Here is a 26,378-nt window from a genome sequence, read left to right on the forward strand (position 1 = left end):
CTTCATGTTAAAAATACCATCTCCCAAAAAATTGAACACGACCGACTCAGTTGGTATTGCCATGTTCAAAGGAGAGATCCTGAGAACCCTGTCAAAAAAGCAATATCATATAACGTTCCAACACGAAATAAAAAGAAAGGTAGGCCTAAAAACTCCTGGTACAAGCAAATGCAAAAACACCAGCATTCAGTTGGCCTCAGAAACGGAACAATACAAAACCGGGAGGCTTGCCGCCGATTTCTGAGGTCAACCCGGCGAACCCCACAGGCGGATCACTAGTGTGAAGCAGTAACGTGGGAAGGTTATGATCCCCTCGACATCGAGATCATAACAGCGCCGAGAAAAAAAAAGGAAGAAGAAGAATATAGGTGGCTATGGTAAAACAAATTTGAACCGATGAAATCAACAAAAATTAACTCATGAATGACTTTGTGACTGATAGCGAAACGGAATTCCAAGTTTTATAACATATTCCTTATTGCATTTTTTTTTAAAGCCGCTTTAAAATTTGTTTTGGATCAAATGAGTTTTTTAAAGCAACACGATACGATACTGCTATCTGCTACCCCAAAAGGTTAAAGCCCTTTTTATGTTGTGTTGAATGTACATTCAGTATACCAATAAATAAACTATTAACGAAAACTCCTTTAATATAATGGTTCACTGCTCAAATTTGATTCGGAGGCAAGGTAATTATTTGACACTGAAGACACTCGAGTTACAGAGATTGTTTTTTCAACAATTTACTTAAATAAAGTTTCGTCAGGTCGTAGCGCTTTATGGGCCAAAAACATGGAGGTGGGAAATTTTGATGACCAAATTCTTAAAAAATCAACTTTGTTTTATGATAAAAAAATTTCATGCTTAAATTTTCGCTTTAGTTATAATTTGTCGGTTCATGAACGGGCAGAGCACAAAAATGTATATTTTTCAATTTACAGCAAAAGCCCAAAAAATAGTACTGGAAAAACGTTCTTCGAAATGGTTGTGATCTCTTCAAAACGACTTTAGGGGTCTAGAAATAGTATTAATGTGCATGATGTATCATTATATAAAGATAGTAGGTCTTAAATAAATCAAATATAACTTTATTTCTTGCTTTAGAGACCAATTTCTACAAAAAAAATGCTTTTATGCATGTCCGAAACACTCAGGCAATAAGTAATTTTTTCTTTTGTTTTTTTGTAACTTTTTTGATAAAAGTGTATATTACAGCCATACTTAGATAGGATACTGATAAAAAATACCCAAAAAATGCAAAATTATCAGTGTTAGACTAGATTATTTATTCAGATTTTAAGAGCGTTCCCGGAAATGACGTTTTGACCTTAATTTATTTTTATTTTTTATGTCACAATTTAAAAACAAAATATTTTTGAGATTATGTTGTAGTGGCCTCGGTTTTTGATCATAATATCACCAAAAAATTAAAATTTCAATCCAACTATACCCCAAAAAAGTGTTCCCGGAATGACGGTTAATTGATGTACGCACCTTAAAAATGAAACTAAAACTAGCTTCTAACATACATTTTATATATTTATCCATACAAATAGGTGTGGAATGATAAATCTATATAATATCAACTTTAAAAAACTGCTTGCAGTACCATTTGTACGTTAGATGATTAAAATATTGACACTTTAAGAAATGTTGGTATGATGCGTCATTTTTCTTGGGACAACTTTTATGAATGTTCAAAAAATAACAAAATTTAATTTTTTTGTAAGAGATGTACCAATTTATAAAGAGTATTGTGTATATGTAGTGTTAAGAAAAGATATACTCAAAAATAATTGACTTTAAGCCATTTGATATTCAGTTTTTGAGTTATGGACATGTCCGGGAACGGTTTTTTTTTTCAATAAAAAAGAAATCGAAACTTTTCTAACCGAAACAAATACATATATTCTTAGATGCACGTCTACTATTTTAATTGGTAAATGAGAAAAAAGCTTTAAATAAAAGATATTTTGATTAAAAAAAATGCCTGGGCCCTATTTCACCAACTTACAAATTTGTAATTACAAGTAATTTTCACAATATTTGTGAAAAAATCGATTAATTTTGTTTCACCAGTTTCTTGTGATCACAAAATTGTACTTGTAATCTACAATTTTAAATTTGTGAAAAAATCCATTTTCTGTTTCACCAAAACTTGTATTTTACAAGTAACAAATTTGTGAGCTTTCAAGTTTCTTGTGGGTTTCTGTTTCACCAAAAAAAAAAGTTACAAGTTTCTATTTATTTGTGAAAATTTTCTACAAGAGTCAAGACGTATGTCATTTTTGATACAAGTTTGTAAAAACCGTATTTAGAGTGATTAAAGTGTTTAAAATGGCCTTACGCCGAAGGCCATTATTATTATTTTTAGAAAAGCTATGTTATTATTATTCAGGGTTGTAAAAATGCATTTGAAATTAAAAAAAAATCATTTTTTGCAAGTAAAAAAAATTCATGATGAAAAAAATTGCATTACATTTTTGTTGCAACTGAAAAATATTTGCATTAAAAAAAATATTTATTGCAAATAAAAAATTTGCTTTAAAAAAATGTTATTGCAACTGAAAAATATTTGCATTGAAAATAATATTTTTATTGCAAACAAATATATTTTGTTTTGCATTACAAAAAAATTATATTACAAATAAAACATTTTCTGCATTAAAAAAAAATTAATGCAAAATGTGTGTATTAAATATTTTTTTAATATTTGCGAATCCCTTACAGTTTTGACTTTTAAGCCTTAGATAAGGTTCAATAGTAAGGTAGTTGAAATAACTAATGTAGGTATGGTCAGATACCCACAATTGTAAGAAATTCGACGAATATTAAGAAAAAATATTTAATGCACACACATTTTGCCTTGATTTTTTTTCTAATTAGAAAATTTTTTATTTGCGATAAAATTTGTTTATAGTATATTTTAATTTGCTATACAATTTGTATTTTAAATGCAAATATTTTTCAGTTGCAATTACATTTTTTTTAATGCAAATTTTTTTTTTTTGCAATAAATATTTTTTTAAGGCAAATATTTTTCAGTTGCAATATTTTTTTTTAATGCAATTTTTTTCAGTTGCAATCAATGTTTTTTTTTTAATGCAATATTTTTTTTATTTGTAATAAATATTTTTTTTTTGGAATTTGTAATGGAAAACAAATGCTTTAAATATTGGTATAGCATTTGTGTTTCAAATCGAATGAAAACATCACTAAATATCTGTTTAAAAAATTTCCTGATCGCTATAACCTGCCTCTTAAGTATGGAAAAATTCATTCTGCTTTGATCATTCCTTAAATTATTATAAAATTAAATTAAAATTATATTAATTTTCCTCACTATTTACAATATTATTATTTTACCTTTTGTTTTACTTCTATAATGTCATTATAAAATAATAAATATAAAAATAATCCAGCAATACAAAAATCTTAATATATATTTACAATTTTGTTTGGCATTTAAAATTTTTTCTTATTTGATCAAACTACTAAGATATGAAAGTATTAGTTATTTAACAATTTTCCTTTTTAAATAGGGTTGCCAAATAAGAGCTCAAGTTTTAAAAATGGCAATCCTATTTTTTTCATATTCAATATGAACTTATTTTTCATTTGAAACCAATTTTAACCTCAGTCGTTATGAGTAAAGTAACTCAACGGTCACCGCTAAGAATAAAACGAGCTTTACAAGTTTGTGAGATAAACTTGTTGCTTACAAGAAAAAAATATATTTGGTGAAACGGTAATTCTACAAACTTGTGGTTTTCAAAAGTTAGTTGTAATTTTTTTTTGATAATCACAAATTTGTGAATTACTTATTTGTACTTTGTGAAACAGAATTCCATTGTACAAACTTGTACTTGTAATTTACAAGTTACAAATTTGTGCTTGTAACTTGTAGTTGGTGAAATAGGGCCCTGGACATCAAATTTTCCACCTCCATGATTTTGACCCTTATTCTCTTCGGAAGTGAAGAAAAAGCTTGTTCTTTAGATAAATGGAAATTTTTGATTTGACTAAAAGTATTTCTTTGAATTATAACGATTGAGTGCCAAGGCAAATTGGATAGAGTCTAAATCAAGATGAAAATAAATTCATAGCAAACGGAGATTGTTTTTCTGATTCATTCTATGGTGGCCACAAAATATTATGCAAGATCTTGAAATATCCAACAAGGTCTAAATAGTTCTAACTGGAACTTTGAATATTCCTCTTAAAGCTATTTTCAATGATCAAAAGTCAGTGTCAGAATATTGATATAACAACATTTCCATAATGAGTTTCATGAAAGAAGAACAAGTGAAAAATAAAGATTAACTACTATAATTCCGAGTCAAAGACTTCAAATTCTAGAGCCATCAACCTTGCTTCTCAAGTAGCACAAAAGTCTAAAATACACCAAAATATTTGGTGTATTTTTTGCACTTTCGTGATATGCATTTTGAATATAAACAATACACCATTTTCTCGTATATAATAAACTCCGGTGGTTAAAAAAATATACCGATTTTGGTGTATAAATGGCGCTAGTGGTATATTAAATGATCTGGTTTTTGGTGAAAATTATCCCTTTGAAATTGAAGAATACACAATAAATCTACGGATAAAATACACCATTTAAATTATTCTGATTTAAAATTTGAACCAAAGTTTATTTTTTACCTCAAACAGTGTGATGAATTCTAATTCACACCATTTGTTATGAAATAAATGTAAATGAATTTTTATTCACTTTCATAATATTGCCATAAGAAACTAATGGTTAAATATGAATTTGTTTGCCTAATTTTAAAACGAAACACATTCTGTCTACTAATTTTACATACTACCCCCTCTAAAAATCGAGCGCCTCAAAAATATCAGTGAATTAATGATTTTTTTGTTAGATTTTAAAAATCAGTTTTTGAAAAATTTTATTTTTTTTGTTGTTTTTACATTTTTTTTAGAAGAGTTCTTTTATAATATAATAAACCGCATAGAAAAAAACAAATTGCGGGATAATTAGGTCGATAAATATACTATTATAGAAAACTAATTAATTGCTGTCTACTTTTTTTAAATGGCGGCCATTGAAAAATATGTCGTCTCCTACTTATGCATTCTGGTGAATTTTATGTCCACAGGGTGTGCTTTCTACACCAAAGAGAGTTTACAAAATGTACCGTTTTTGGTTGATTTCAGAATCGAATAATTTTATACACCATTAATGGTATATTATAAAAACAACTGAATATCGGTGTATTTTTTGCACGGAATCTTAAAAAAATGTTGAAATTTTTTACAGAAAAGACAGTGGTATAATTTTTATACCACTAATTTTGAGAAATACACCATATTTTTTTCAATTTCCTCAATTTTACACCAAAATTAATGAATTTACACCAATTTATACACCAGTGTGCTACTTGAGTTGTGTCGTAAATGGACCAATAGGCCCCCGTGTATGCAGCAGCTTAGCTGTGCGCTACCCTATTTACCTATTCCAGTAGACTAGTGATCAAATTTAAGTTTAAATTTTCGATGGTCAAAGTATTTATGGCGAAACAGTCAATTCTTAGAAGTAAACATTGCTAAAAAACACTGTGGTGCATGTTGAGAAAGGATCTTGGGCTGCACCAATAAACTCAGTTCAAAAACTAAAGGAACTTGATTATATTAAAAGACTTAAGTTTTTGTATCAGGTTTTAGAAATGTTGAACAATTAAACAGTTATGTTATGAAGATCCTTTTCCGCTAATAACAAACAAAGAACGATTTATTGAAGTGGGACACTTTTAGTGAAAGCAATTTTTAATCGCGGCAGAAAGCGATTGAACTATCGATTTACCTTCAAAACGAGTGATGAAAGAAATTTCGCAATTTCAAAAGCAATACTAATGCTAAAAGAGTGTTTTAACTTGGCGCGGAGACATAATTGCATAAGTTCATAGTAGACTTTTCTCAGTGTTTCAATACTTCATTGAATTCATTTGATGAAAAGTCTCTTGTTGGAAATGTTTAAATGCAGCTTTGGGTTTCTTTTCACTTTCACTTAAGTCTTATAGATATTGCTGCTATAGTTAAATGCTAATTTATTGTGCAAACCGAAAACTTGTAGCTCGCATGATTATTTTTGAGTTATTGAAGTTCACGCTAAAATAAGACTGACGAAAATAAGGAAATTAGTATTTTTTTGTATGCCCAAAATTGTAGATAATTTCTGGCCCAAAAATTATTATTTTTTTTTTTAAATCGAACTCGAGATAAGAATGAGGCATAACATTGTGAACAAAAATGTTAGAGAATGCAATATTCTCGCACATATTGTAAGAAATAATTTTCAGATTAAAAAAAAAAAAACTTAAATATTTTTTATAGTGGAGAAATAGAAGCAATACTTTTTTGAATTTTTTTTGTAGCGATTTTCTTCCTGAAATATTTTTTTTAAATATTCAAGGTTGTGCTTAAAAAATGTCTAAAAAAAGAAGTTTGCAGAAGTTAAAAGACCCAACCGAAATGCGAAAACTTATTTTTTTTTATGTTATTGAACATTTCGGTAAAATAAGATGAAAGAAACTGAACTGTATGCAATAGAATTATTTTTTTCTAGAATGTATTTTAGGAATATTTTTGGGGGGGTATTGATTGTTTGCTTGGTAAGTTTTCAAATAACTTTAAAAATTGATAACTCAAAGAAAAATTGCCAAAAACAATCAAAACTTAATTTATACAAATTTAAAACCAAACTCAAGAAATTGGTACACTTTTACATCTCAGTACTTTTTGTGTCACCATAATTTCATAGTAGTGTAAAATCTATATATTGAAAGGTATGTGCGCATCACCAACAACCAGATCAAATGAGATACAAATTTGAAATACATTTTTTTGTAAAAGACCAGAGGCTACGTTAATCCAAAAAAATATTAAATACAGAAACACATCACAAATAATAAAATACCCTTAAAATTTGATCCTTTGGGAATATATCACAAAATATCAAAGCATCTTCTATGAAATCATTAAAATTACCATCAATTCTCTGTCTCTATAAACAAATATATATCCATCAAATAGGAATAAATATACAAATAAATATAAAATCAATACCAAAAATAATTCATCGTCCAGCAAGAATAACAGACAAAAAAAATAATAGAAAATAAAACCAATAATAAAATATAGGCATATCAAACTCACCTCACTGCTGGCACTTCAAGGATATCCCATTCGACGGACATATAAAACTCAGAGAGATCAACTCCGACATCTACAATATTGCTTCCCTGCTGTTCGTCCATGTGCCGCAAATCCACCTATTTTTTCAATTCGATGATGTTTGCCATTTTGCAATTCCGATTTCCGGGAAAATTATATATATATTTTTTTTTGTTGAGTGTGTAGTATACAAACACATAGCGTGCACAAATCATTGCGTCAATCATTTTTAGTTTTTTTTTTTTTTAGTTTTGTCGGATTGAAGTCGCCGTCGATTTAACCAACACAAAAAAATTGGTCGGAAAATAAGAATAAAAAAAAAATATATTAGAATCATTTTAAAATAAAATTTTCAAAATTTATACTTAAAATTAAATCTAAGATATTAAGATATAGGTATATTTTTATATATATTCCTTTTTTTTTATAACAATTTTATTTTTAATAATTTCATAATAATAATAAAAAATGAAGAATGAAAGCGAGAAAGCATGCAATTGTTTTTTTTTTAATTTAATTTAATCATTTTCTTTTTCAAGGTTTTATTATTTTCAATTAAAATTAAAAAAAAAAATAAATAAATAAAAATAAAATAAAAATGATAGAATAAAATTAGATAAATTAATGTTTATTTTTTTTTTACAACACAAAAATAAAAGACTGTATTTTTCTTTAATTTTTTTATGAAATATTTCTATAGAAATATTTAATTTCAGCTAAATTTGCCTCATAACGTTACAAGTTTCTTTTCTAATTTAAAATTAATTATATATTTTTTTTTCACTTGTAATAGAACTTGGTTATTTTTTTTTTTTTTATTCTTATGTAGAAAGTAAAAAATAATATTTGATAAAATGTAAGGATAAACTTAAATTTAAAATAAATAAAAATAATGTTTTTTAATTTTTTATGAAAATTTAGAAAAAAAAAATTTGTTGATTTTTTTTTTTATAAAAAAAAATTCTTTTCATAGGAATTAAACTAAAAATTGCGAACAAAATTTTAAATTTAGGGTTTAACTAAAATTGAAAACAAGGTTTATGAAGCGGGTATATACATATTTTTGCTTATTATTTATTTAACACTGGTGTTTCGAATTATTTACTTTGATTTTTTATTAAGAATAAAAAAAACTAAATTAATGCAGCAAACACATTGCAACTTAAATAAAGTAAAAAAAAAAAAATTAAAATCATTCACAATCTCATTCCAAATAAAGAGAGCATTCACAATAACATGCACTACACGTCGTTCGTTCAAGAATACATGACAAATATTAAAACAGAAGAAAAAAAAAAATGAAAGAAAAAAAAAAAGGAAACAGGATGCAACTAACGTTATAGAGTGTGTATCGCATATATTTATTGTTCAATGTTCATTACATAATGCAAAGGAACTATAGTGGCAGGCACATTCATTCATTCTCTGGGGTTCAGATATGTAGCAGCAGACGCATGCATTTCTAAAAGAGGATAACACTTGTCTACGGAAATTAGATGCATAAATACATATTGCATTCGCATTCATAGATATATTTTTCATAGGGGACTTGGAATTAAGATGCATTTTGAGACTTGGAAATAAAAAAAAAAAAAATAGAAAAAAAAAACGGAAATCATGCTTTGCATTCGATTTTTTTTTTTTTTTTAATAGGAAATAAAATTGAATTTTATGCAAAAAACAAAATTAAAAAAATAATAGAACTGATATTTTAAGACTTTAAATTTTTAATTTCGATAAAAATCAGTGTTGTGACAGTGCATGAACAAAAAAACATTAAATGAAAATACAAATTTTTTTAATAGAATAATTCACATATCATAAAGGGTGGTTGGATTTTTTTGATTATATTGATTAATTTTTTTTAAGGTGCAATTCAATTCGTGATGACATAAAAATGTAGGTAGGTATACAAAAAAATAGGTACATCAAAAACAGACTGGTGGTTTTGTTTATTTTTATAAAAAAAATAAATCCGAATAATAAATTGAGGTTTTGATTATAGGAATTTGTTTTTTTAGTATTTCTATTTTTTTGGTTATTATTATTTACAAGTGGGAAACGGAGTGTAGAAAGGTGCAGGAATCAAATTCAATCAATTTAATCTGTTTTAACTGTTATTATTTTTTTTTAAATATTTAGGTATGTATAAAATATTTACAATCACATCATACATTCAAAAGGTTGTAAATGCTTTTGTAGTTATTAAAATATTTTTTTTTTTTTGAAAAATAAAATTAAAATGAAATCATATTAGGTATAGGTATATGATGTAGTAGAAATCATAAATTGGTTAACTTTATTTTATACACAACATTTACCCTTAGATAAATAATTCGTTTATTGAGAATTTCATATTGATTTGTTGATTTTTTTTCACTTTTATCCTGTTTTTTTTTTATTTTTTAATAATTTAATAGAAATCGGTTACGTTCGATTAGTTTTTCAGTACCTTTAATATTTAAAAAGATTCTGACGCTTTTCACTAAATAAAACTGTTTTTATTTATTTATTTATTTTTTTATTTTGTAATTTTATTTGAAGGTAAAAAGCGTGTATACAAAGAAAATAGAGAAGATAAAAGGTCTGGAAGAATAATAGGATAGTCAACAAATTGTATGTTTTATGAATGTTGTGTATATAACCAATTTTTAACAAGTAAAATAATGTTTTTCTTACAAAAACCTTGATTTATCCTAGAATTTGTTAAAAATATTCTAATACAAAAAATATAGTTTTACCAACGTTTCCTTGAAAAAATAAGATAGCCTTTAACCTACTTTTATCATTGATCTAAAATAATGGTCTTTGAATACAATATTTTAACTTTCGGCCCAAATATTTTCTTTAGTTGTAATTTTAGGTTTTATCACAGTTTAGAATGCATAAATTTAAAGATATCACGTTCCCTTTCTTATTATTCTTTTATTTTTTAAGTTAAAAGTTTTGATAAATTGTTTTCACTTAAAAGCTCGCATATGATGAAAAATATTGAACTCACAAAAAAATTCAATTTTCACACTTAAGTGCCTTTAGGGCCGTTTAATTCACACTCGATTATCTTTTAATCAAGGATTTTTCTATGGAATAATCCTTGATTAAAAGATAATCGACTGTGAACAAACTCTAGTCTAAAAGATGAAAAAGCTTTTGGGGTTCTTTACAAAACTTAAGGCACATTTTTATTTGAACAATGCATTCAAGTAGGTACATATGTGATTTTTGAAAATTTGATATAAAAATTAAGTGATCAATGCTGAACATTATTCGTTGAAAAAAAGTGGTTGGTGGTAGAAATGTTATGTTAATAATAATTTAAGTTTTTCTATAGAAAAAAATGTTACTCATACGCCACCGTGATCCAATTTTATAATAAGAAGTTGTTCACAATTTTTTTTGTATATACTTTTTTTTGGCATTCTCCTTTATTTTTTTTTCTTAAGTTAAATATAATTATTATTACACAGTAATGTTTGTAGAATTTTAAAATTACAAATATGACTGTGGCTTAAGGTAAAACATTTTTTGCTCTTTAATCCTGATTTTGATGTATAGGTATTTTTACTGTATTTTTGTTCAACAGGTCCTACAGCAAGTCGAAGTTAAGTTTTTTGACGTGATAACGTCTTATAAATCGATGAACCATGGCAGCCACCACGAAAAAGTGATGCCATTTTCTAACGTTCCACTTGAAATTTTTAGCAGTGCGGCAAAAATTTCAATTAAAAATTAAAAATAAACTATTAGAGATACATACATCTTATTTAAAAGATAATAACCTAAAATTAAACACATTTGAAGGATTTAAAAAAAATTCCATTTATTAATAGGGTAAATAGGGGTAAAACAAAATTTCAAAAAATTGGCTATTTTCTAAACGCGACAATGTAAAGAGTTGAATTATTTTTATTCAATAGATAAATTTATTGCAAGACTGACAATAGTATTGAAAAAATTCTAAAAAATTTCAAAACCAAGCTATAAATGGTTTTACTAAAACTAAAACATGAGGTAGACCTTTGACAAAGTAGTGAATTTTTTTTTTTGAAAAACGTCATTCGGAAGATAATAAAAAAAAAGTTAGGGGTCTGATAAGGATTTTTTTTTATTTCTGCGATTCGAAATATGAATTTTTGAGAAACACCTACTCATTCTGGGGTATTTTTCGATGAGTTTTTATTTTTTTTTTTAAATTTTTTGTAGCAATCTCAAGCTTATACAACATGTAGTCTATTACTGTGTGCATACATGTGAAAAAAATTGGTATTTCAAAATGGTTTTTGACCGAATAACGGGAAAAACAAGTTTTTTTGTCCCAAGTTTTTTTTTACCTTTTTTAACCGTTTTTTATTTGTATCTTTTTTTTCAACAGATAAATAAATGAAATTTATATTGTAGATAGATAATAGGCAGTACAATATCTGTGCAAAATTTCAATCAATTTTGTTGTCACAATTTTGAGATAACGTTAAAATAAAACTTTATTATTCAACAGGTTCTATCTTTTGATCTAAAGCAAATACAAATTTGATTTAACTTTATTGAGCATCCTGATGATGTTACCTTTTATTTGGTATATCACACATAACTGTACATTCACTACAAGCTACACAATGTTAAATTAAAAAAACTTGCGAAATACCTCAAAACACCTGTGGAGATCTGTTGAATCGTAATCTCAGTTTGGAATTTCGACATGGTTGGCTTTAAAAAATTCTAACTTTTTTTCTAGGCATCGCAGAAATAAGATTGAAATGTCATATGAAAGGTGAAATTATAAGCTTTTACATGATATAAAATTTTTTATAGGTTGTCTGAAAAAAAATTGATTCAATAGCGTGAGAACATAAAATTATATGTTTTTTTTTGCTTTTTTTGATGAAAATTGATCGAGTTCAAAAAATTCTAGCTCTTTTCGGAGTTGCCTAATAGACATGATCGATGTATATATTTTGAGCTGAAGCAATAAGCTTTCAGGTGGTATCAAATTTATTATAAGTTGTTATATCAAAAAAATGAATTTTTGGGTGATGGAAATGATTTTTTCACTTTTTTCATAAAAAATGATAACATTTTTAATACATTATTTTTATACTTTTTGCGCATTGTAAAAATTTAAAAATGGTTTTATTATTTAGAAGAAATATTTGGCTTTTTAATGGTATAATTTTTTTTTGTAAGCTTTTAAAATATAAAAAATTAATATTATGAGGAAAGAAAAAAGGTAATTTTTTTTAGCTCTATCTTGTAAATTATGATTGTTTGAAATAAATAAACGCTTCAATTGACTCATTTTAAAAGCAAACAACCTTTTTTCTGACGACGTTATCACGTAAAATTATCGTCCGTAAACCGACTTTACAGTTTTTGTCACACAGTGTTATTAAGTGAAGAAATTAATTGGCTTACTTTTCAAATGGGGTTTACAATAATTTTATAACTTTTTAGAAAGCGGAAAAAAAAACAACAAGGTTTTATATTGACAATTTGGGTTCGTATTTCACTAACGTTTGGAGTCTCATCCACAGGGTTTGATTTGTTTCTTAACTTAAGTTCGTCCGGATGAATTGGACATTGGAAGGTGAAAAGTAAAATTTTATTTTCATTTTGCTTAATATTTGTTTCACTTTAAGTATTATATCCTCTCTTATATTCCTTGTAAGTTGTAAGTATTGACATTTTTAAATATACAATGGAAATTGATATTTGATGCTCATTTTCAGTTATTTGTTGTTAAATACATTGTCTATCTACTTATCAATGTAGAATCCGAAATCTAACAAAGTAGTTAAACATAGAAAGCTTACTTAGATTAAATTTTACAGCAGGTACACAACGAAAGTGCCATTAATTACTGCACTCCAGGTCTCCCTTCAAGGCTTAACTCATAAAATAAACATTGATTGAAGTAGCTTTCAACTTTGAGTAAATTTTGTATGATATTTCAACAACTTAGTTCTGTGTAATTAAAAATGCAACACTTAACCAATATCCATATGAGGTTACTTAAAACTTTTACTTCTTACAACAAAAATCTAATCGAATATTCACATATGAATGGTATTATCTCTAACTCTTTATATATTCATGAATAAAATAAGTAGATATATTCTAAAGCTTGCAATTCTCAAGATTACTACAAATATAATGTGTATCCTTTTCAGCTGCAGGATATTCGGGGGAAGCATTCAAGAGTTTTCATGCTTTACAAAAATGTCACTCAGCAGTTTAAACATACACATTGTATTTTGTAGATCTTGGTTGAAATGATGTCCCTCTTCATCCTTCTTTAAGTACATATATATTTTCAGGACAAGCTGCAAAAAGACAGAAACACCACTAAGTATGCACATTGCACATGCACATGTTCTTCTTTCTGTATATCTAGCAGTAGCAGAGTTTTATTCATCGATTTCTCTGTCAAGTATAGAAGTGTCCCTTTTGTGTACTTTTGTCCTTTTTTTTTTTTTGAGTGTCTGTCTGTGTATAGTATGTCTGTGCCCTTAAGATTTATGCAAAACTATTTGTCGAATGTTTCACAAATAACTTCTCTTCATCCTCCTACATAACGCTACAACTGCAATGCTTCTTCTAGTTTGGAGGAACTTATCTAAGCGATTAGAGTTTTTTTTTCTTTTTTTTTTTAATATTTCTTTTTTTTTGTGTGTGTACATTACGTTTGTTAGGAATTTGTATCTGCTTTGGCAGGATGTCACGTTGCAGCCATTCGTCAGGTCTTACAAATATGTACACATGAATAAATTAATATTAAATTTATTGCAGCATTCATGTGTCTGGCTGAAGGATATGGAAATTTGATTGATTTAAATTGACATAATTTCATAAAACAGTTTTATTTTTTTGTCCTTAAAAAATACATTTTTACCTGAGAAAAAAGATCAAAACTCTTGTTTTCTAAAAAAAAAGAAACTGGATAAAATTAATTTTCAAACGAAATCTTCTTAGAACTACAAATTTTAAGAAACGGTGCACAAATTAAATTTCTCTAGAAATAGAATAAACTTTGATAGTCTTTTCACCATTTTTTGTTTCAGTGTATGAGAAAATATTAATAAATTAAAGTACATTGATATCTTGTTCTCATAAAGATTCATACAAATTCCACTTTCTTTCTGGTATTCTGATCAAAGTCAATCATTATTTTTTTTTTCAATATTAAAATAAAATGGAATAATATTTTTCTTGAAATTCCAAAATTTAATTGCTGTCGAGAGAGCATGAGAATCTGCATATTATTATTCCATCATTCTCAACATCATCATCATCATCATCATTGCCCTCAAGCACACTTATGGATTTTCATGCTTCTACATATTCTTCTACAAAAATCATGTTTACACTTCATTAGTTTTGCAACAACAAAAATTATATTGAACTCCATTTCCATTTGCATGGCCATTTCGATGGTCTCTATCACTATAGACAAGTTAAATTTAAAGTAAAAAAAAAATTGCTTCTGAATGTTCTGAATACAGTACAATGCAGCTGATTAGATTCAATAAAATATTTTTTGCCGTTATTTTATTCTAAAATTGGAAATGGTATTAGTTTTTGGAAAAAAAACCGAATAACATTTTTTAATACAGTCAAATAAGGTGAAATAAGGGGTAAATCTCGGAATGAATGCTAATAGAATTTTTTTTGCTCAATACCTTCGTTTTGGCATTCTATAACATACTTCAAAAGTCTAGAAAAATCTCATGTCCGCAAGTCGCGATTTTCAAGGTCAAAGCGCGAAATGGAGATTTTCAAAATTAGAAAAAATAGACGATGGTGTTATATACACATATGATACATGATTTCAAAGTATTTTTTAATGCTGATTCCAAAAAATCTAAAATCAATCTGACGTCTCTGGAAAAAGTTATACCTGTTTTTCATCTGTCAACCCATATTATTATAACAGTTGCAATCTTACTACCGAAAAACCCTTAAAAGTTATGGTAGAAGAACCAAATTTTCTATGAACAAATGGTATTTTTTGAGAAAGGGGAAATTTTAGGATATGCACTAAAAAACGTCGTGGTACAATCTTGGAATTAGTGCCAATAGGCTATAATTTTTTGGTTTCTATATTTGTTTGGATATTCTATAACTTATGTCAAAAATCTATTTTGTTGCTTTGATTTTATAGTAGGTACCTATGCATATGCAGAATATATACATAAGGTTCAAAAAGACCTTAAAATTAATTTCAAATATTTCTCGAAATTTAGACATAAAGGTAAAAGAAAGTCTTGTCCTTATCCATTTGTTATTACGTCAGCCGAAATTTAACAACAACTTAATTCTTGGTCTTTTTGCTTTCATTCTTTCTTATTGTGTCATTGTCATTAGTTTAGAAGTTAGCTTCAAGTCTTTTTCTCAATCTCTCTCATTTTCATACAAAAAGTTGCAAACCAAAAACCTTAAACGACAATTACTTAAAACTCGAAATTTGTCTCTTGACTACTTCTTATTCAAAACTCTTTAACTATTAATTGACTTTTTTCAAAGTTCTTTTAACTGTAATGTTATTGGGCAGGTTCAGAAACGTTAGGGACTAAATATTTAGGTAATTTCTCGGTCTCTGATTGGTCAGCTGTCAAAAAAAATCCTTCCAATTTAGGTAATTTTATTGGAAAGCTGACTGGAAAGTTAGGCAAGAAAATTTTCCCTAAAAATTTAGGAAAGTTTTTTTTTGTCAACATGACAGCAGATTGTTTTTAATTAAAGAATTATTTTAAGAAAATTAAATTTATTTGTTTTAAAAACAACTAAAAAGTGCATTATCGGTTATAATTCATTTTATTTAGTCATTATAGTTAAGGGAAGTTTGGTGTCTTACCCATGCGACCGGTAAAATTCTTAAATAAATTTCGAAATTTGACAATACATATCATTACATCCAAACTAATTTAGTCAATTTACTCAAATTTATGTTCAGAAAATGACGTTGCCTAAATATCTAGTCCCTAATATTTCCTGAACGAGCCCATTAACTGAGATATCTTTAAATGTGATACTACAACCTCTGATAAATTTGACGAAAATTGTCAAGACTTTGAATTTTTAAGACCTCTTTCATACTTTTACTTTAACATTAATACTGATAAGCACTATTATTGAATTTTGATCCGGAAACTAAGATTTCTTGGAAATATCGAATATTTGTTTGTATATTGACTTCAATCTTATTTACTGAACAGGTCTTACTTGGTGATTTTAAAAGATTGTTGCCCATTAAATTACTCTCATGTGCCAATTCACTTCTTCGTTGAATTAAAAAAGAATCACGCCGATTTTCTGATCCTTATAATTTTTCATGACATTCCATTGCCCCATTCTTGAGTATGCTTGCTAGTTCTGGTCACCCAATTCACTGTGTTACAAAATTAAAATCATGTCAATTAAGAGCTGAATCTCATCTACAACATATTTTCATCGTTTTTTAGAGTTCGGAGACTGTTTTGACCGGAGACCGTTTTGACCGAAAAATGACTGAGTAAAAAATCGTTGAAATCTGAAAACATTGAAAAACGGTTTTTTGACGATAACTTGAAATTTTGAGGGTCTACACTTCCAAAGTAATTGACATGATTTTTATTTTGTAACACTTATAATTTTATTAGTGCAGTGTGTCATATAGAAAGATTACGGGTTGGGGTTAAAATTCTACCAGAGTCAAACATTTTTTTTTTTAAATTCGGCTTTTCAAAATTCTGTTGTTAAAAATTATACTTTTCAAAATTCTGCTTTCCATAATTCTGTTTTATAAAATTCTGCAAAAAAAAATTAAAAAAGGGTTTGGAAAAAAGCGTGTGTTTTTTTTTTTTAATTTTTTTGCAGAATTCTGTAAAAACTTCTGCATGTGTGATTAAATTATTTACAAATTTTGTCATTTTTATAATATTCAGATTTTTTTGATCAGTAAAAAAATGTTAAATATTTTCTAGAAATAATTACAAATTTCTTAATTTATCAAATAAAAGTAAATAATAATAAAATTAGAAAAGAAAAATACATTGAACAAATTTAGTGATAATTTACAAAACACAGTTCTTATGTGGGCTGTAAATCATATATTTTATTAAACCTATTGACATGCCTGGCCTTAAGGACAGAAAGTCTTATTTATTTATGTTTTTCAATTTAATTGTTAAATTAATTAATGGAAATATTGACTCTTTGCATGAAATTTGTGCTAGTAATTAGCTATGTATTTCTAGTGTTAATAAATAAACTTCCCTACCGCCGGATGATTGCTGAGTAAATTACAGCCAACAGTACATCAAAACACACAAACCAATTTTAAACACATTGCCTTTTAATGTCTCAAAAAGCAAAAGAGAGTGATTTCATATGCAATGCAAATGCAAACAAGAGTATACTTTCTAACGCACGCACACATAACATCTTTCTGAAACGGTTGGGTTTGAAGATTTAGTCTTTTACTTAAAAGGGCCAAGATCAAAGTAGGCATCGTATAATTTCATTAATTTGCACATCTTTGATATTCAAATGAAGCGGTGTGTTGCACCATGTAAATGATGGAGAAGTCAAAGAATGCGTTCCTGAGAGCATATATGTAAAATGACCATGAACTAGGCATGCCATTGCCATAAAACCTGTGGAAAGGAAGTTAACTTTCAACTCAAATTAAAATTGTAGAAGAAGATGAGATTCATTGCGTAAGGGCATACTCTAAAATTCTTATAAAACAATTATGCATTTTGAATTAATTACTTCATTTTTATCTTCCTTGCTAACTTCCTTTTATTTTTGAACTAGAGTCACTTTTTAGTACTAGTACTCGAAAAGGAAATGGTAACGGAGTTACTAATAACAGAGTTACGCGCGACAGAGTTACGGCCGTCAAAGTTACGCGAAACCGAAGTTACGAAAAACTAGAGTTACGAATTCTAAAGTTATGTTAAGCTATTACATGTGATTTATGGGTTGGCAACAATTGCGTGGAACGATATGGAATTATGGAAACATAAATAAGAGACAAATAAGAAGTTAATTTCAATTATGTCCCCCAAACTTACATAAGTATACTTATTTTTTTTCTATTTCAACGTTTTTGCGATCTTCTCACAAAAACAAAACAAGATTAAATAACACCCATTCTCGCTTTACTCATTTAGTTCTGACCAATGAGAAATATGTTAATCTCTTGTTTGTATTTCCATATCGTTCCTCGCAATTGTTGCCAACCCAAAAATCACATGTCATAGCTTAACATAACTTTAGAATTCGTAACTCTAGTTTTTCGTAACTTCGGTTTCGCGTAACTTTGACGCTCGTAACTCTGTCGCCCATAACTCTGGTGTTCGTAACTACGTGCGTCGGTTTCCCCTCGAAAAGATGCGTTTTTTAGTTCGTTATCTAAGTTATTTTTTTTTAAATTACTTTTATATTAAAAAATGCCATTTGAAATGGTAATGACATTTAAAATGCAGAGTTGTTATAAAAATAATAATTATTATAATTATAATTATAAATAATAAATTATTATTTATTTTTTCTTTAAAATAATATAATGATATTTAAATATTAAGCGATTGAATCGCACTGTATTTCATGACTCTTTTTTTAAAACATTATTATAATCAGATAAGATACGCGGCCAATAAAAGAACACACAATATTGTACATGAATTCATATAGTCATTAATAGTCAATCACATCCGTGTTTTTAATTATTTATTTTTATTTTGAGCCGATTCGTGGCAGAACAATGTGTATAAGTTTATGCTTTTAAAAATTCTGTTAAACTCCATTTCCGTATGTGTTGAGTATTAAATTAATTATTATATTTTTTTTGTATTTATATTTTTTTTTTTAACAAACTGAGATGGTCATTAAAAAATTGTTAAAAATACATTATAAATGTATTTTAATTACATTTAAAAATGACAGACAAGTGAATTCGTATTGTTGAAGTGGTAAAATGCTAATTGTAAACTGTTGCGGTCTTAAACAAGTTAAACGAAGGAGTGAGAACAAATAAAAATAAAAAAAAAAAGAATATAATCGCAATTGTATTCATTCTGATGTCAAGTCTTGAATATGGTTTGCTCTTGGTTCATATTCACATTTGTATTAATTTTTATTAATTAATTTATTTTTTATTGTTCCCTTTTGAAATTGTTAACTGACATGAACATATCAAAATGTGTTATTAAATTAATTCAGTTTTTTTTTTTTTTTTAAATAAAACTTGAAGTGACAATAAGTAAAAAAATAATATAATGTATAATCAATGTATGTATACGTATAGCTCCAATCAATGTCGCCAATTCGCCATACGTTAAAATGGAGAGCTTAATATATACTTTTAAAATGATACAAGAATTAACTCATGTTTAACTTATGCATGATGCTATTAATATTCTGTTGATAAGCCTTCCGTTGGAAGATTAATGGTTTTTCATTCGGCAGAAATAATTTCTCATTCTTACGAACAGATTTCAAATCTTCAGTATTGTCATACATTACAATACCTTAGTAGTGTCTTTATGCATACGTAGTAAATAAAAAACAAAATACAAAAAGTGTGAATGTCATTGTTTCAAAAAATAGCAAATTTTAGTGAAATTTCAGCATTTTGGAAAATCTCTTTAACAGGCATGGTAAAAGTTAGTCACTACTATTGTAACGCATGCTCCTGAACCAAATAGAAATGCTCAGGTCAATTCTAATGGATTTCGAGACTAACAAACTGCTCTAACCGATTAAACAAAATCTGAGAGCTGAAGATGAGACGTTGAAACGTTCGATTTATGAGACTGTTCAAAGGAACAAGCTTAAAGAAATAATGGAAAGAAAATAAAACCGAAACATGATGATCACATGGAGATAATGTAAGAACTGGCACACACTCTATCAATTACCATTTGCTATCCAGTTTCGTGGGCTGCAAGTAAAAAATTTCAATGTGAATAGTGAAAGAGCAATGATATAGTGAAGAATATAAAACATTCTAAATCTTTCAGGAGTTTCAATTGCTAAAGTAGGTATCTCACATTGAAAGAACAGCATAAAGAATTTTAAGTCTCACGCAGAAAAAAATCGAACACTTTTAGAAGCTTCAAAAGGTCACTACCATCGAATCAGAGTAACATGAAATTGGACCAATAAAGCAAATGCAGTGGTAAAAAAGAAGAAAGCGGAAAACTCCAATAAAAAAGGTACCAAGTTACGAACAGCATTTTCAAGAAAAAATCTACATAAGAAGGGTGTCCCAAAAGTAATGGATCAAACGAATTATGCTGTTAGGATAACTTACGGGCACTCACAATTTGCTAACTAGGTTATCCCAAATCCTTACGGTTTTCGATTAAATGCAGTGCTTGTGAAATTTTGAAAAATCCCTACTTTGCAACAGTATTTTGCTTCCTCCGCCCCCAATTGATTTTTTTTTTTTTTATTATTCTTTCAACTAAACATTGCCCAATAATAAGAAACAATTAATTGAACAAAATATTATTTTTTTCAAACTCCATTTTGCTGCAAATTAATTAACAGTTTCAAGTTTTGTTTGAAAAGAAATAAACAAACAACAGTTCGAGAAAATTTGTTTATTTTTGTTTGATTTTCGCTCTGAAAAAAACCCTGTTTTGTTCAGTTCAAACTGTTATATTTTTCGAAATAACTTCAACTTTGGAAACTTTTATACTTTTTTGGAGACTGCAATACCAGGATAAGTTTTAAAAATAATAAACCAGTGTCACACCATACAAAAATTGTTCGACGTGTTGCTCTGAAATAAAAGTAAGAAATTGAGTTTTTTATAAATCTGCGGGTATAGTAAAAATAAAACACCTCTGCAGCGTTGCCATTTTGAAAAAAAGTTTGCGCAGTAGTAGATTGAAAATTTCGCAGTAGATTTTTAATTAACTGTTAATATTGGTTATTTGCAGTTGTTCTATTTTGAACAAAAATAGTTCTTACAATATTGCTTTGAGGTCTAGTTTATATCATTTGATCTGGTTTTGAGCTAAGAGCAGATTTTTTTACTTTTTTTTCATAATAATAGGTAATATATTAATTACAAAGAACACTTCTTTACAATTTCCTTGATAAGCTTAAAATTAAAAGTAGATCTGCTGCAATTGCAGCAAAGTGGCACCATTGCACCTATGATGCTAAATCAACTGCTAGACTGGAGAAGATATCTATATTCCTACACTGAAAATAATAAATTTCGTAAAATTACGAAAATCGTTTCATACACTACATTTTCGTTGGCCCAACGAAACTTTCGTTGGCTCAACGAAAATATGTAATTTTTCGTAATATGAAAACATTCATCATTTAACGAAAAATGTCATACTCATTTTTACGGAAAAAAATTTTTTAAAAAAAGAATATTTTCGTTTTTTGATCAAAATGTTCATTGAGTTACGAAATAATTCATCAACTTATGAAACTCAACATTAGCTAACAAAAATGTTCATCAGTTAATGAAATATTACATCGGCACTCCACTTTTTTTGAATTCCAGGGTTTTCATTAAAAAAATTAGGGATGAATGAATGAAAAATTTCGTAGGCTTACGAAAAAATTCCTAGGTCTACGAAAATAAAGTAAGTAATCTACTAAAAGAATAATTAATACAACGCAAAGTTTCGTTAGCTAACGAATATATTTTCGTAATTTAATTAAAACTAGCCGACCCCGCACTCAAAATTCGAGTGCCAATTGTAACTTTTATTTATGCTCAAATAAGCACACTATATAAATCACTTTATTTACTACTAAGAATATGCAACACTTAATTTTATTCGAAATTCGAGAATGTCTTCGAAGGTTCTCGTCTTTGCTTTTAGAAGTTTCCACTTCCAGAAGGGAGAGGGCGTGGTTCAGCACATTTGTTTTTGTTTTTTTCCTCAATTTTAATTTATTGTTTTTATCTACTTCGGTAAAAAAAATAAACAAAGTATACATTCTGCACATCTAGATAAAATTTCCTATCGTTCGGTATACAATTTATGCCCCTTCGGTTTTTGTGGGCCGCGTATTTTGTACCACAAAATAAGTGTTTGCCGTTTTATTATATGATGTTCATAAAATGTACGGAAAAATTCTATATAACTATAAAAGTTAATATTTTTCAAAAACGGCTCTAATGATTTTGATTAAAATTTTTGTGTGTAGTATTACACATAAGAGCCAACTTTTAAAATAAAATGGAGTGGTTTTTTTTTGATTTATGAATATCTCGTAAACGAAAAAACAGATTTCAATCAAAATTTTTATAAAAAAAAACATTAAAACAAAAACTCATTTTTGGATTTTTAAAAAATATTCCAACATTGTTTTTTGAAAACTCGTTTTTTTTGAAAACGAGGTTTGATGAATTTCATCGAATTTTTGTTTTTATGTGTTAAATGGTATTTTCTTAAAAATGGCATACCAACTTTTTTTTTTGAAAAATGATAACAATTAAAAAATTATTTTTTTAAAAAACGGCTCTAACGATTTTCGAATTTTTTTTTTCTAAAAATTCCTTTTTATGCAAGAAATCAAACTGCATACTTGGTTTTGTGTAAAAGTTCCTTCAATACAGTGTTTAATTTATTTATAAAAACAGATTTTATTTTTTTGCACTACTTATGAACTTCCTTAAAAATAACAAAATGTAGATTTTTTCTAATTTTTTTTGGCAAAAAGCAAGTACGTGCGACCCCAGTCGTGAATTTTATTTTCTTAGCAATTTAAGGTTTCATTTTAGGAAAAAAGTTTTATTTTTATTATTTTTGTAAAAAAAAAAAAATTAGCATTTCGAATAAATTTCGGAACAACCCAATCTCCAATGACGTCGGTTAGGGTAAATCCATTACTCAACTATCTTATTAAATCATTATCTGAGGTATTGAACATGGTGCAAATAAAAGTTGTGAGGTTCTAATACACATTTGGACAATGTTCTTACATTTTCGGAACAAATATAAAAAAAAGCATTTTATTTAATTACTTAGGATTAGAATATGGCATTTAAGTAACTTTTGTTGTTAAAATACTTATGTATATAATCTGTTATACAGATTTAGAGATATAATTAATGAAGAGAAAAAAAAAAAAACTTAAGTAAGTCATTGTTACAAAATTTAATTTTCAAATATCCTGAGCCATTAACCAGCTCTTTGATCTAAACGTTCTTCATTTTAAGAAGATGTTGGAATGTTTTCAAAAATTGTCATTTCCTTTTTTAATTTAGATTTTACATTTAACCTTCCCAATGAAATGTTAGTAGTAGTAAATTTTGTAATTAACAATTTTCTAAAAAAAAACTAATTTGGCGTACGACCAACTTCGCTCCCTCTCTCTCTTTAAATAAAAAATTATCATTTCTAAGTTTTAATTATAGTTCCAAAGCTCAATTCAATATCATTTGACAGTTTGTCTTTTCTCATTCTATATTTTACTCCATTTTCTGTTCATTTTTTTTTTTTGTAAATCAAAGCAAAAGTCTATAACAATAGAAGGTAAACTACAAATAATAGCCAAAGAAAAGGCCTTTCACTTTATGTTTAATGAAAGATTTCATTTTAATCCTAGCATATCCTTTAGCTTAGTATAGAGCTCTCTCCTTTCACAAATCCTCATCTTTTTGTTAGCTTTTTACTTTTTGTTTTGTTTTGTTTTTCATTGTATTTTTTGCCTTAGAGGTTATATTGAAGTGACATAAACAATAGAAATCCATATAGAATGAGAGTAATATATAGAATAGAGGTATATACAACAACACTTGACAGTCGTCGAAGTGGGTACAAAAAATGTCAGCAGGCATATATTTGATGTTGAAAACCTAAAGAGGAAAATATTTGTTTGGTTTTGAAGAAGCTTCATCATGTTAAAGTCACTTGTAATATTTTTTTTCTTTTCTTGTTGTGTCGAATAAAATGTATTGTGTTGGGTTAAATGTGAATCACCAGACAGGGGACAATTAGTTTCTTTGCACGGTCAGGGTTATTTACACTGAGAAAAATATATTTAAAACAACAAGAATTAGAAAAGGTAAATTAATTCTTTTGTTTTGTGGTTATAAAAGGCTTTTAATTAATATTTACTTGGTTCCGTTCAACTTACTTTGAGTTGAAATTAAAATGAGTAACAAATATGAGCTTTTTGTTTTACTTATATTCTTTAAATCAAAGAAAGTAGGTAGCTTAAATAGGTTGAAATTGTTGTGGCAAACCTTGAGATTTGTATTTTTAATTACTAATTTTTTTAAATTAAACTTATTTTAAGTGACTTTTGAATATTGTATACCATTTTAAAGAAGTCACAAAGAAAGATATTAACACATTTTAATTTAAAATCAAGCCCTTAACTTAAATTTATAACTCAGGAATATAATACAATATTCCAAAAAAAAAATCAGAGTTAAATTAAACCTATACCATAAACCTCTAATCCAATAAAAATTATACACTTAATAATTCTAGTCCATATAATCTCCAATGAATTTTATTGATTATTGACTTAAATATAAACTCATTGATAAATAAATTATTTTATATATAATTCTCATTAATTTATATTTAACAAGCATTGATGCTCATTCAAAGAAACTTATAAAAAAAATTGTGTAGCACCATCACAACATTCACAGAAATTAAAAACAAAAAAAATGAAAACTTGTTCGCATTTCAAGACCACGCATTAAAAAAAAAAAATATTTTATTTTTATATTAAATTAAAATTTTTATGGAAAATATTAAAAAAAAAAAAAAAAAAAAAATCACTACATGCATATTAATCATCCTCATGCTTAACACAAAATTAATATATATAAAAAAAAATAAATAAATAAAATTTGACTAAACTAATAAAAATACGGGGAAAAAAAAACTAACTAATAGTAAAGGTATCGATTTCATTCGTTTTATTTATGCTGGTCATTATTTAAATATTTAATTTATTTAATTATATATTTGGAAATGTATATTTTTAGGAAAAAGAAATTGTTCGTTGGATGTTTAATTAGAGTTTTTAAAATGTGCTCTGTTTGTGTGGTGTTTAATGTGTGTAAACTTAAAATTTTTAACTGAAAAGTTGTTGTCGGTATATTGTGTGTGTGTAGTAGTAAACCACTTTAATATTTGGTTTTAAAGAAACGTCATGATTTTTTAGTTGAGTTTAGTTTTTTTTTTTAAGTTTTGGGTGTGAGATAAGTGTTTTTGTTGTTGTTTTTGTTGTTGTTTTTGTTATTTTATTTTTAACCTGTTAATATTTAACTTTTTTTTTCAAAATTTTTAAATTGATTGATCTAGGTCCTCTGAATATAAGTTTTGACTAAAGCTGCAAAGGAATAAGAGAAAATCTACTTAAACAAAAATTTCACATCTCCTCTCATTTAAAGCTGATACCATATTGTTTTTGTTTTGTTTTTTTTTTTTTTTTTATAAGGTGAAGGCCTCTCATCAAAAATGCTGAATAGCAGTAATGAATCCGATCGAAAAATGCATTTCAAATTTCATATTTTTCATTCCGTTTTTAATGTTATTTTTTGTTTGGTATCTAAGAAGGCTATGAAGTACAAGTTTTAGGATGAGTGAACCCATATTTTCACGTAGAATCTTTTTTAGAAGTGCTTTGTTTTAGAATTTTTTTTTGTTGATAACTGCATTTTATTTATACCTTATCCACTATAATAAATGCATTTATACACAAACAAAAATAAGAAAAAAAAAATATATAAAATTAATTTGAATAGGGGATAGCATGAAATTAAAAAATAAATTAACAATAGATATATTTTCCAACTGGTATACAATTTTTTTCTTCACTGATAAATCAACTAATCCTCTATAAAAAAAAAAATCCCTTAGCAAGGATTTTGAGCGCTTTTCTAAGTAAAAATCTTCTTAAATTTTTTGTCAACCAATTTAAAAGCATGTTTTGTACTCGTATAAGGGTCACTGTGGTGTATACGTATTTTTTAAAATTAAGTGGCAAAAACCAATCTCTATCAACCGTTTAAACATTTTTTAAAGTTTGATATCCATTTATTTATTTCATGAAGTCAAATTATTTTGATGAACAATTTGTGAAAAAAATTATTAAATTTTCAAATTCAAAATGTTTTTTATATACAGTTGAAACTCGATTAACCGGGATTCGATTAACCGGGACGCTCTATTATCCGTGATGAAAATATT

General features: G+C 27.0%; 1 protein-coding gene across 6 annotated transcripts in view; it reads right to left on the bottom strand.

Annotated features, from left to right (window-relative positions):
- Positions 1–26,378, bottom strand: part of LOC129916700 (acetylcholine receptor subunit alpha-like) — a 206,406-nt gene that overhangs the window by 50,369 nt on the left and 129,659 nt on the right. For all 6 annotated transcript variants that reach the window (XM_055996804.1, XM_055996802.1, XM_055996806.1 and 3 more), the window contains exon 7: positions 7,186–7,301. In XM_055996804.1, coding sequence (XP_055852779.1) covers positions 7,186–7,301 — 116 coding nt within the window. The remainder of the gene's footprint in view (positions 1–7,185; positions 7,302–26,378) is intronic.

This window comes from Episyrphus balteatus, chromosome 3, assembly GCF_945859705.1.
Source record: "Episyrphus balteatus chromosome 3, idEpiBalt1.1, whole genome shotgun sequence".
NCBI classification, from domain to species: Eukaryota; Metazoa; Arthropoda; class Insecta; order Diptera; family Syrphidae; genus Episyrphus; species Episyrphus balteatus.